General features: G+C 40.5%; 1 protein-coding gene across 1 annotated transcript in view; it reads left to right on the top strand.

Moving 5' to 3' along the window:
* Positions 1-14,212, top strand: part of tenm2a (teneurin transmembrane protein 2a) — a 251,764-nt gene that overhangs the window by 81,850 nt on the left and 155,702 nt on the right. The window contains exon 3 of the mRNA XM_059345574.1: positions 3,196-3,489. Coding sequence (XP_059201557.1) covers positions 3,196-3,489 — 294 coding nt within the window. The remainder of the gene's footprint in view (positions 1-3,195; positions 3,490-14,212) is intronic.

Below are 14,212 nucleotides of genomic sequence, written 5' to 3'. Positions count from 1 at the left end.
TTCTCGCCCTCCCTTGGTCTTGGTCTCGTCTTGGTCTTGATGCACTGTGGGCTTGGTATTGACTTGGTCTCGGTTTAGGTGGTCTTGACTACAACAATGGACTTCAGTTCAATTAAATGCTGAACCAGAACTTTTTAGGAGAACAACTTGTTGAAATGAACTTCCGTGAAGAGAAAACACACTGCTGAAGGGTCAAAGTTTAAGATTAACACACAAAGTGCCCCGTGCTAAAGGCCATGCAGAAAGACGCTTAACTACGTGTGGTTCTAGAGAGTATAGACAAAAGACATTTGCTGGTATTGATTTGGAGGCCTTGTGAGGTGGCAGGACAAAAAGCAGTTAGTTCTGCTTTTTCTTGTTACTCCAATTCACTTCATATAGCCACATTTTCATTTCATTTTATTAATGGAGCATATTCTGATTAACCTCATCTCATCTTGCACATGGCTGGCAAACAGGTTTGCATTTTATCATTTGTAGACAGTATATATTTATACTTCTTATTTCACATATATAGACTGCATTCCTTTTAACATTCAGTTTATTCATTTACGATTACTGCCCAATGTGCATTACTTTATATTTTATTCTTATTCTATTCTCTCAACTTTTTTATATCACTGTTTTATAATTATTTTATTAATTTGTTTTGACATGTATAACCTTCTTTTTCTATTTTCAAGATATTTAATTAGCATTGTTGAAGAGAAACCCTGAGATTTTCATTGCCAATGTACTTCTCTGTAATAGTTCATATAGTAAATTGAGAGCTTGAAACAGTGTTAACCCACTCTTTAATTCTACAAGGTTATAGTGTGCATATTTTTTCTTGTCATTCCCATTTAAATGAATTCAGCCCTCTTTTCATTTCAGTTTGATTCAGCATATGCTGGCCTTTATTGTACATCTTGTATTTTGTTTCCATGCACACTAAAACACACACCACCACATGTGTTTCTTTTCACATCTGTTCTGTTTCTCTCCCTTTTTGAACTCTGTCCTTCACTCTATCTGTGAAAAGAATTCCAAGAAGGATTCTGCACCGTGCTGATTTTGCCCTATAGCACCAACTAATTGAAACATACAATACATTCATGTGGAATGCGATGATCAACTGACAGACAAAGTCAGCATGTGCACAATGAACTGACACAGCTGTGCGCAGCCCAAGGAAGCTGCTCAAGGCTCAGCACACACATTAATGTGCATTATAAGCTCATGTATGGCAGCGGTGTCGCACCCAGAGAAAGGCATTGATCTGATTAGAATGCAGCGCAACATTTGCCCCCACATCTGTCATAGTATCATGTGGCAAACATGCGATTGGTTTTCTATTTGTAGAATAACTGAGATAGATTTTCATGTCCGCTTCAACCCATCGCACCAATCCATCTTTCTTTGAGTACATGTAGATTGCTACGGCATTGCGCCGCGTCTACCGCTGATGGTGATAAGGAGTGATTGGATTTTGCATATGTAATCACTGGTTATGGCATGTTAATTGTGCAGAGTGGTGGCCTGTGGGATGTAACATTAGATATGTGTAGCGAACACACACACACACACACACACACACACACACACACGCACACACAATTTAATGTTGTGTAACTGCGTCCACGTAGTGTTTGTTTAGACTCGAAGATGTGTTTGGGGTCCAATTATTGTCATTGTCGTTGGATGGGATGATTTGCATAAAGCATAATCTCAACTGTGATTGTGGAGTAGACACTTTTCTAGCGAGTTCGGGATGATTTGATGTTAAAGAACCTGTGTGCTTTGCTCTCTCAGGCCTCCTGGAATTCTCTCCCGTCCTCCTCAGATACCTCATCTCAGGTATGGGTTCATTAATAGAGTTAGAACCATATACATTAGTGTATATATACATTGTAAAAGTCCCTAGTGTCTCGTATAGTAAAGAAGCTTCCTTTTGTTTTCCTTTATAAGTGGGAGGAAAAGACAAAGAAGCAAAGAAGAAGAGGAATGGTAATATCCCCTGATGTCTTGCAGTAGTTGGGTAGAGCTGTAGCCTAGAAGCTGGATCCACCTGTGGAGTTGTTGGCTTGCCTCTGCTCTCTAGTCCAGTCCATCTGTTTGTCTGAGTAGAAGTATAGAGCCTGTCACCACCTCCCCCGGGCTAAGTTTCCTTTCAGGGCCCTCCCTCTCCTCATTACTTTCAGCACAACTCTCGAGTTTTTCGGCAGGGCTGTGAAGAGGAGCCGTGAAGATCCAGCAGACGATTTTCATCTGTTTAATTCCTCTCTCTCTGATTGCGTCCGTACGCCTGATGAGTCACAGTTAACCCAGTCGCACAGCTGCGTGATTCCCGGCCCATCGATTCATACAGCGTGCCGCCACAATGCCATCCACTCTTCACTCGCCTCTTCCTTTCCCCTCTCTCACAAACTGCTAATGAAGTGAATCACAACTGTTTTTCCCCCGATCCCTTTACCCCAACAGCTGATGGTGAGCGATTGCATCCACAATACTCTTTTAATTAGTATAGAGAATAAATTGGTTGAGCATGCCTTTTTCCTTAATTGCTTTTTCCTCAGCTTGGATTTAATTGGGCTGCAGCACTGTTTATTGATCTCCTTTGATGTGCTTTAATTTGGATAATTTTATATATTTATTTTAGAAGTGACGAGTCGGTTTGTCTTGAGGGGGAGAGTGTTAGGCAGCGGGGCCGGTACTGCAGCAGACTGCAGTATATTCAGTAAGCCTGGGGTCCAGCGTGTGATGGCAACTAGGTGGGGAGATGATCAAACCCAGAAGGCAGCAAAGCAGCTCCACTACAGTCTGAGAGGCCTCAAGTGAACAGCTCTTTGATCTCACATCAACACCTCATGAATGCCAATGCGGAGCAGTAAAGCGAGGGAGGCAGGCCTTCTAAGCCAGCTTTAACAGGCCTGCAGGCCAGTACATATTCCTTCCAGCAGCTAGTTTGTAGTTTGTGCCTGATTCATGCTGCGTCATCTCTCCCCCTCCTGCCTGCCACAACAAAGACCAATTTTCAGCCTCCGCCTCCGTAGTTTCATAATTAGTGTGCTTCTCTGCGTGTGATTCTGGGTTTGTTTGCTAGATGTGCGTGCGTGTGTGTGTGTTTGTGTGTGTATGCTTGTGGGAGTGTTTGTCTCCATTTACTGCTTTTACTTATATTACTCCACCTATGTAACTCCACTTTCTCCCTCGCAGGGGGTAACTTCACCCTGGCCGAGCTGGGAGTATGCGAGCCGTCTCCCCCTCCGCACCCCGCTGCCGTTCCCTACTGTCCCGACCTGGGCCTCCTCCAGAGGGGGTACTCCCTCAGCGCCGGCTCTGATGCTGACTCGGACCCCGAGGGGCCGCTGTCTCCAGAGCGAGCCATCCAGCTGTGGGCCGGAAGAGGGAGGGTAAAGTCCCGGCGCAGCTCAGGAGTGTCCAGTCGCGAGAATTCCGCCCTCACCCTCACCGACTCGGAGAATGACAACAAATCTGACGAGGAGTCAGGTAGGACCAAGGACTCTTGAAACAGCCTGGTCTCCTAAAAATGATGTTCCCTTGAACTTAACTGCATTGTCAACTAAATATCGAGGGAAATGTATTCTCTACTGGATTACCTTTGTTTGTCCTACTCTGATGAATTCAATTAGGGACCAAAACGACTTTGTTCATGTTAGGAAAAGGAACATGGTAAGGGTTATAAAAAGACTTTCAAACACAACTTCCAACGGGAAGTAACAGCAACACTTGTCTCCTCATCTCCTGGTGGAAAGCTGGAATTTGTTTGATCCATCCACTGGCCTTCCTGCTCTATGTGCCTTTATTCTCCATTGCCAGACAAACTTTCATAGGAAAGCAACTAATTCGAATGCATTCGTTTTTGTATGAAATCAGACAAACTGTTGATGAGACCATTTTTCCACATAGTGAGGGATGGATAAATGGGTCAAACAAAGATGGGACCATCGCCCAGGAGACATATGTTAGTGTCCCGTGTAAAACCAACTTAAGTAACATAACATAACAAACCCTAACCTTGATCTCTAAACTTAACCAAGTAGTTTTGCTTAAATTCACAACTCTAACCATGTGTTAAAAACTGCGACTGTAATCCAGGAGAAAATATGTTTCCGTCAAAAACTAATTGAAAATGCAGGTTTTTGTATGGTAACGTCACTTTTAGGAGACAGTGTTGCTGGAAATTGTGGTCAGGATGTGTATTTAAAAATACAAGTCCAAAGATTTTTTTAAAAGTGAGGAAGGAAGTGAGTAACACTTGATGGAGTGAGAACAGATCGAGGAGGATGTGCGGACTGATATAGCACGATAGTCAATGTTAAAAGTAGATTGTGGGTGAGAATGTATATATCCCACACAAGTTTGTCGATATTGTTGAAATCTTTAGAGCTCCTCTCAAACAGACAGCCATTATATGAATTGCGAGTGAGTTGGATTTATTGATTGAGTCTGTTTCTGATCTGAAGAACAGTGGTTGGACCCCCCTAACCCCCAGAGACCCATCCTTATTTTCATCAATAGCACTTAGCCAAAGCCCTCTAACTCTCCCCTCTTATAACACTTATCTGCTGAGATCTCCAAACTGGTGTGTCAGTCCAAATCTTTTAGATATTTTGGAGCTGGTGCATTTTCATTTTGGTGATCCAACGCTGAGATGCAGTCGGAGAGAAGATGCCTTTGAAACTCCACGCGAGTGTGAGAGTGTGATGTTCCCAGAGGGGAATCTCCATCCTCTGGCAACTTTGTTTATTGCCAACTTTCCCATTTCCTTGTTAATCCTGATACCGCCGTAAACCTGTATGCAGGAGCCTCGCCGAGGTGTCAATGGAGGTTAATGAAAAGTGGATGGAAGGAAAAGCAACAGTCTAATTAATTGAATTCTCGGCAGAAACACATATCAGCTGTGGATCAACCTCTGTTGGACTGCGGGCCTCTGAATCAGAAACAACTTCTGTCGACTGATCAAACTACTCAACACCTATTAAACACATCAAGAAACACCTTCCCTGAGACGCGCCTCTCATCCCACCACCCGATAATTGCTTTGTGGTTAATTACCAAGCTAATCTTGCAGCCGCAGATATCAGCCGCAGACGCCGCTCTCACTCTCTCTGTCTCTGGGCCAGGAGAACGCCATTGAGCGATCTGTCGCCGGCATTTCCAGACCTTGTAAAATTAGCTTCTTAATCCTGCACTATATTGTGATAATCATTTGCCTGCAGTATGATGTCACTGAGTGATGATTGTTGAGAAGATCAAAAGTTTTCTCTTTTTTTCCGTTTCCAAAAAGAAACTTTATTCAATGATATTTCATCATGGATATTTTTGTGCTCCCACAGGGTCTAAACATTCACTTGTCTCTGCATTCATATTGATGATTATGCAGAACATGTGTCAAATCAAAGTCTATTCAATTAAATGCAAGACTTCAAAAGTTTGCTTTCTACATTGAAGGGGAACCACCGGCTCACACCTTTAGGCTCGTCTCACGGTTTCACAGACCAGAGATTTAGATCAGGCGTCTGCATCGCTGTCTCTGCCAGCATGAAGAGATCAGAGGCAGCGCGGCAGCCTGATAAAAGAGCCAGGTGTGTGTGTGTCTGATCAAGTCAATTCGTTAGTTATTTAGTTGCTCTGAATGAGGAAATCTCACCCCTTCGCTCCTCCAAACAGAACATCTGATTCTGGATGCACGTCACACCTCAAAGCACCCGGAGGAAAGATTTCACTCCCACCAGACCTAACCAGCGTGTGTGCCCCGAGCAGTGCGGCTGCTGATTTTGCAAGTGTGTGTGTGTGTGTCACTGAATCTGTCATTGTCTTTCTATATGCTTCTCTGTCTGTCTACGGGTGTGAGAGTGTCTACGAGCCCTAAAAGCCTGCATGTGTGTGCAGAAGTGTGAAACAGGAGCAACGGGAGTGTCAAAACAGCAGGAGGAGGATCTGAGGGTCTAATAATAGAGATTGACAGAGGCAGACAGAGAAACAACATCATAAACACATGCTAACAAATCAAAAAGACGGTGACGTGCTAAAACACCAAACAGCACGCTGCACCACTCTCATCTCATCGCGTCTCTAACAAGCTTCAGAAGTCTCACCTCCACTTGCTTCTCCTCCTCCTCCTCCTCTTCATCTCCCTCCTCTCCCGCCTTTTCGTCTTCATCTTTCAAGCTTCTTCTTCTGTCTTTTCCCCGCTCACGCTGCGCCTCTCTCCATCTCTCGTTATGCTGCTGTCAGTACTGCTTGCCGGCGTGACTGACAGGTGTCAGTTTAAGGGTCTAGGGTTCCCCTTCAGGGCAGGAGCGTACATGTGGATGCATGTGCACGTGCGGCCTACTGCAGATTTTAATACAAAAATAGAAAAGCCCAGGGAAATGGTGACAGATATCACAAACCTCGGGGAAGGGATTATTTGTGTTTGTGTGTATGCTGGTTATGTGTCAGCAGGGCAGCTGGCTGCAGAGTAATTGCTGGATGAATCCACATCTCGCATTGTTAATGGATTACAAATGGACACTCTTGTCACCATATTTATGTTGCCTAACTACATGTACTATTTTTAAATGTTTGATTCCAGAGGAGTCGAAAAGCCTGAAAAAACCAAACCTGAGTCGATAACAAATTAAAGAGTGTGATTCTTTGTATAGATAGCTGTCATCAGTAATGTTCTCTGGTGTCTCTGCTAGTCTCAACACAATTAGCACAACATATAAAGCCAATGTAAACACGTGGAAGTCACACAACAGGTATAGAGAGCTTCCGTGGTGTATGTTTTTCGAAGTAAACTTCTGTGAGATATACAGTACTGTGCAAAAGTCTTAGGTAGGTGTGAAAAAATGCTGTCAAATTATAATGCTTTAAAAAATAGAAAGAATTAGTATTTGGTGTGACTACCCTTTGCCTTCAAACCAGCATCAATTTTTCTAGACATTTTTTCAACACCTGCCTAAGACTTTTGCACAGTACTGTATATGGGATAACGCCATTACAGGTGTATCTCAATACATTAGAATATGATGGAAAAGTCCATTTCAAGTAGTTCAAGTCAAACAGCCCCAAACAAGTACTGAGTCATATAGATGGACAGACTTTTCAGAGGACAACATTTCCACATTAAACACACTTTAAAAAAAAAAAAAAAAGATCTTTTGTAATATTCAATTTTTTTGAGACACTGAATTTTAGGTCTTCATTAAATGCAAGCCATAATCATTATAAGTAGAAGAAATTAAACAAATTAAGACGTGAGATGTTTCATTCTGTGTGTAATGGATCTATATAATGTGTTATTTACACTTTTTGAATTGAATTACTGACATAAATAAACTTTTCTGTGATATTCTAATATACTGAGATTCACCTGTGCATACCAAAAGTGTGTTCATGCACCAGACAGAGGGAGAAAAATATAATAATGATAATAATAATAATCATCATAATCATATATCATAATCATAATCATAATCATAATCATAATAACAACTTGTACTTAAATGTATATGGCGCCTTTTTGAGAAAACCCAAGGATGCTTTACTTGAGACTAGGGATGAAAGATACAAAAAGCAAGGACTAAGAAAATTAAAAATGAAGTGAGCACTGATGACAGGGTTGAGAGGGTTTTACTGAGACCAAATGCCTTGGAGAACAGATGGAGCTTGAGGAGTTTTTTAAAAATGTTTTTGAAAATAAAAATTGGACTATTTGGCACAAAGTATTGAAGTACACTTGGGTAAAGACTGGAATTAGAACAAGCATTGTGCCTAATCATAGTGGTAAACATGTATGCCGTCACCCATCACGGAGAAATATAAAAATTAAAAATTAAAAAAAATCAGCTTGATAAGGAAACTTAAATATGTACACACATATAGTTTTAACATTTAAACATTTCAAGAGACTGAAATCAATGCCATGCTATCAATTTGAATTATTTTTATATATGTCACAATTAGGCAAATCTATGCAAAATTGTGTGACCAATGAAAAAATTAAACCATTTTTTTATTAGTTTTGATTCAGAATATGCTCATGGAGTGTTTGGAATGTGTTTACTTTGCCTCTGGTGGTGCAGTTTGCAGCTTTCTTCAGAATAGTTCAACCAAACAACTTCACACTCAACGCTCCTGAGCAATACACCTGTCAACATAGTTGGTCTCTTAGCAATGCTGGAGTGTACGTGTATTTTCTCACAGCTCACAGGATCAGGCTATTCCTTGGAACAAAAGCATTAATTGTGAAGGTTACATTCTGGTGATGAAATGACTGAAAAAAATGTGACATTTCCAGTCTTTGTCTCTAAGTGTTCTTCAATATACTGTAGCAAACAATAGAAAGTTATCTTTTCCCAGCATGCCATTTGGCATACAGTGTGTACATAACGCACTACATAAATATGTCTCATAGTTAGTTGAGTTGGATTGATATTTCAATATTATCCTCTTTATCAGATGTAATCACATGTCACAATATTAGAACTTTGGTCACGTTATGTTGAGGGTTTCAAAAACAAGCTGCTTTGAATCATTAATTTGGACAAGTGGGTCTTGTAAATGAAGGATAATAAAATATGATAATATAATCACAGTATGATTCCAGTGTTTGATAAACAATAATATGCACACACATGCATACAAACACAGAGATTGACTTTCAAAGACTGTAAATACTTTAAACAAACAACTCGGAGAATAGCTTTCTAACTTAAAGGGATGGTTCGGAGTTTTTGAAGTGGGGTTGTATGAGATACTTATCCATAATCAAAGTATTACAGTTGATGGCGGTCGGCTGCACAGGAAATCCAAACTAACCATTTAAAACATCAAAGTGACACAATAACTGAAACAAATTAACTATCGAGGCAGCAGCACACCAGCAACTCTGAGGGGTTAAATTGCTGTTTTTGTCAATGGAGTCCGGTGGCTTTGAATGGAGCACAGATAATGGCTTTAGCTTCCCATCGAAAAGACTATAAATACATACCTCAGACAATTTATCAATTATAGGTGGGGGGGGGAATCGATACAGCATAGTATCGTGATATTTTGCGTGGCAATATTATATCGATTCATGTCCGCCAAGTATTGATATTTAGTGTTCTGACGGCTGGCCGTCAATATTTTTGCCGTTTTTTGTTTTTTTTCCGGAGTCCATAGCTTCTTCCACTTTTAAGAATATCCTGGAGATACTGGTATCATATGAAACCAAAAGATCTAAGGAATCTATAGGCACCATGTGTGTCAGGAAGTTGTCTAAATAACTCTGCAAAGTTATGTTTTCTCTATGTTTCATTCAAAAAAATTCAGAGCAGGGAAGCTTAAAGTTGAGGAAAGTAAAAAAAAAAATGCTGCAGTTGTTGCCGTCCATACATGTTTGATATCAGTTCAGTTCAGTTTGACTGAATACTTTGTTGGTCAGTCTGTGGGTTTGACTCTCATTGTGGAGAAATAAAAAGACTGAAGTGAGATGAGCAGACTGAGAATTTTCTCTTATTTGACAAAACAATTCTTTATTGAATTTGATTTTGAGGACACAAAATGCAGTTAAACAGTTAAATCACAATATCTCAATACTCACTGTATCGCAAAATGCTTAAAATCGCAATAATATTGTATCGTGACTCAAATATCGAGCTAAAACCGTATTGTTGGGCCTCTGCTGATTCACACCAATTCACATATCAATTAAATTAGAGAGCTGCAGATGTACAGTAGCATCTGGCTACAGTAGTGCATGTGTAACATTTATTCAGAAATCTGGTTCACCTGTGTAGCAGTTTACTCTGCAGACCTCTTGCACCTGTTAAATCAGTTTTCTAAACTAAAACGGTGTGATTATTTTTTCATTTGTTTTTTCATTTACTGCTGAATTCCAATTACCGACAAGTATGTAAAGCCTGTTAAATGACTTTCCTAAATGCAACTCAGGGATTTCAAAGTTTCCCTACATCCAGCTTTATTGTCAAGTATTGAATAAAGACACTTCGCTTTTATTACCCCTTCCAGACACTATTAAAATAAAGAGACTAGAACGTTGACTTGGCAGGGCCAATACAAGTTTCGTTTGCACAAGCAACACAGTGAGACAAACAAATATGGGCATAGAGAGGCGGCACTGGGAAATTTCATTTTGGCAAAGTGGAGGAAGAGATTTACTGTCACACTGTGCACTGCCTCGTAAAACGTCCGTCTGGAAACACAGGCAGGAGAATAGGAGCGCTTGTAAATTCCCACAGCAGTGCCTGATGACTGCATCCAAACTGCATTGATCAGGAGGGAGGATGATTAAAACATGCATTAGATGAAATAAGATCAGGCTTTGACATTGATTTAAACCTGAGGCCCGGGGCACACTTTATGGCCATAATCCATAGTCCGGTGCTTTACACATGCTTGTGTGTGTGTGTGGGTCCGTATGCCTCCCATTAAAGAGCAGACTGTTAAGGAAACAGGCAGAATCTAATTCAACTTCAGCATTGTTTTTTCCAGTAATAAATCTTGGCTTTACTCGGCTGATTTTATGAACATAGACACCCAGTGGCCGCTCGCTCACACAGCCGAGGTCCCGCCCAGTCACACATGCATGCTGATTAGCTGCTTTCAGGCGTTATCCCTCTCCTCCTTCCGTCTCTGGCTCAATCTCTCCATCTGCTCTACTGGATAATAAATCATAGGGTAGTATTGTGACGTGTGTGACAGGATGTATTAATCTCGTAATTAGAGAATGAAAAGGTGGCGCTAAATTTAGTCTGGCCTTTCTGCCTAACCCTGCCCTTCGTCTAGGCATGCTCAATTGCATGGTTTCCCTCACTGGCTCCTTCTTTATTGGAGCTTTTTCTTTTTTTCATCTTAGAAGCTGGTTTATGTTGCTTTAACTTTATGTTAATTCCGTTTTTGTTTTTTTTACAAAGCAGAAAAAGTTTAAAAATGCCCCTTAAAACATCTGCAGCCAAAAGTTTTTTGTTTTTTTTCAGTATAGCTGGAGCTGTAATTATGCTTTATAAAAGCCGCGTTGGGCAAAGTGATTCCTGATTAACTAATCAAATCTGCTAGCACAGGTGGCAGAGTGCTTGCACTCGCTTGGTCCTCTTTATTCTTTTATAATGTACCACACGAATCCTACCATAAATCAAACCAAATCAACCACATTCAAGTCAGCTGATGTGTTGTTACTTTCGGGAATTTTTTCGAAAGTGGAGCGCTCAAAGGATTGTCTTGCAATCAAGGTAAATTAAGATAATGTTTAATCATGATCATTTAGAGTTCTGAATAGAAAGTGCTCTATACTTTGGAATACATATTATAATTATATGTCATACAGTGATTGTAAGAGCCTTTTTCTTTTCACCGCAGCCACTCTCAGCAATAGTAACTCGGTCCATGCAGCTCCTGTCTATCAGATTCAAGCAACACTTATAGAGTTGGACTGCTGGGGTCCCCCAAGACCACTGCTGTCCCCTCAGGGTCTCTGTGAGTGTATGTGTGTGCGTGTGAGAGTAAGAAAGTGAGAGTGAGAGCTTGTGAGCGTGTGTGTTAGGAGGGTTGGGGGCATTAGCCTCTGATTGAGTTTTCAGAGAGCAACGTGGGGTGCGAAAGGCTCGACAATGGTCTAACAGAATTAGTAGCTTGTGATGAATGGTGTGTGAGAGCAGCACTGACAGCTCGCTTTCACAAACACACGCAAATCTGAGTGTGTGTGTGTGTGTGTGTGTGTGTGTGTGTGTGTGTGTGTGTGTGTGTGTGTGTGTGTGTGTGTGTGTGTGTGTGTGCGCATGTACGCCTTCATACTTCACCCACTGGTTCAAGGACTTTTTGTCCATGCAGCGAGAGCTACACATGCTGGAATGAGCAAAGTAGCGTTGGACATACACGCTTACACACAGGAAAGTAGTATCTGTGCTTGGGTTAAGCCCAGGGTTTGAAAAATGCCCTGCAGTCAGGATCAATAAAGATTGGTCTATTCAACATACTGAACTCAGTGCTCATACATGTTCACACACACACACACGGCGAAGAATGGGACATAAACGTCCACAACCTTCATTGTGTTGCTCTGACTCAATAAAGACATTGTTGGACCAGATATTGAAGTGAAGACACAAAGACAGACACACACAGGAAGGCAGGTGCACACACACACACACATTCACAGATGCATAAGAGCAGTGTTTAATAAAAGCCCTGGGATATTGATCACACTAGATGGATGCTAACTCACATTAAAGGGAGGGAGCCTGGAGTGATAGAGAGAAGCGAAGAAGAAGGGGGAAACATAAACGATGAATAAATGGAAAAAGGAGAGATGAAGGAGGGATTTTCACATAAAGCTGACAATGACGGCATTGAAGAAATGTTATTGTTATTGTGTGTTGTCAGTGCAGAAGGCATATTTTGCATCTGCAGCGAGGGCCCACCCATACTAACAGCATTATTATCAGGTAAAAGAGAGTCACAGGAGCACTGGAATATCATTGGCGTCGGATTTGTAACTTGCTGACGACTATGCTGCCGCCCTAATAGGGAATTTAGTTAGCAGTAATGGCCTCTCATGCCATCTTCAGACCTGCCAGAGAAAGAGAGGGGAAAGAAGGAGAGAGAGAGGGAGAGAAGGAGCACTGAGAGCAAATTGAGAATTCTCCAGCCAATTATGAGTGATCATATTTTCCTCTGCATGCTGCTGAAACTACTTTTGTAGTTTAATGGTCAGCGCTTTGCTTCCTAATGAATGCTGGAGGTATCAGATTGAGAGTAAGAATGGGGGAAAAAAGGTGGATGATGGGAAGGCATGAGGCTGCATTTGTTGCACCCATGAATCACACCGCACTCAGGATGAACATATTTTGGGACAGGATGGTTTTATTCTGAAAGGATGCATGAAAATAAGGCATGTGCTGGTCTATTGTGACTCAACAGCCAACTTATCTGGCTGCAGCAATGTACAAACTATACAGAAAATGATCCCAAAATAATACATTCTCCAATTATTGCTTTTAAAAGCAATACATTAGAATTCCAATAAAAATGAATTAATCTTGTCAAACAAAATATTAGAAATAATTTATTTTAATATATCAAAAGGTGTTAAAAAGCACTCTTTGATCTACAATTCTTATTTTTTAATAGAAAAACAATAAATTAACTTAAAGATTACATAGAAAATGAAATGGTAAATACAAGTAATTAAGATTAACATTTAGGTTCACTAACTACTAAAATTATACATTTTGTGTGAAATAAAATCCACTTATCTTTAAATACAACATAGCTTAATCTATCTCACCCATTTTGAATATTATCAGCCAATTAAATAGCCATTATCAGTTGTTATAAGCCTCATACATAAGTGTCAGAAAGTGCCTGCTTTACTTTATGTAGGTAAAGCAGGCACTTTCTGTCATTACCACATCATTAAACAGCCAGTCACAGTCTTTGTTATGTTTAGGCGACAAAACTACATGCTTAATTTTAGCAAAGAAGAAACTACATGATTATGTGTAGACATGGTTGGATTTAGTGAAAAAGATTAATTCTGATATACTGTACTTACTGAATACACACACACACACACACACACACACACACACACACACACACACACACACATGTTGGTACACTGATGTGATAAAAAGTGATGCTTTACTAAAATTACTTTTTTAGTGACTAGTTTTAGTCATTGAACGCTGAATACTGTTGCTTCTTTTAATACGTCACTTCCTCCTTCGTGCCCATAATAATTGCAATGACTAAGCATTGAATGCTAATATTGCAGCCTATTTAATGTGTTCATAACTGTCTTCTCAAACTACTAGAGGGTGGAGCAGGCTCCTTCTAACCCATACTAATGAGGCTGATAACGCACATTCATGTGCATGATAGCATCCAAAGTGGGTGCTAATTCACCACTCTGTTCAAATACCATTGGACCATACATGAATGTTAACTAATATAATTCGGCATATCATCAACAGCCACCAACCGTAATTATCCTTTAACCTTTGGTTAATGCTCCATCACCAGTTGGATTGTCAAAATTACAGAAATAACAGCTTAACTCCCGAAGGGGCTATGAATTAGCCCTAGCAATGTTTGCAACCACTAGTATGCCTTGATCTGATGTGTTCCACTTTATCAAAGTAACAAAGTTTTTTAAAACTGTACACTTTCGTGAATTTAGATTACATAATGTAGTCGAAAAGCCTCTCTATAGCTGAGC

This window comes from Centropristis striata, chromosome 12, assembly GCF_030273125.1.
Source record: "Centropristis striata isolate RG_2023a ecotype Rhode Island chromosome 12, C.striata_1.0, whole genome shotgun sequence".
NCBI lineage: Eukaryota > Metazoa > Chordata > Actinopteri > Perciformes > Serranidae > Centropristis > Centropristis striata.
The sequence above is the reverse complement of the archived record's forward strand: the minus strand, read 5'-3'. Positions and strand labels throughout refer to the sequence as shown.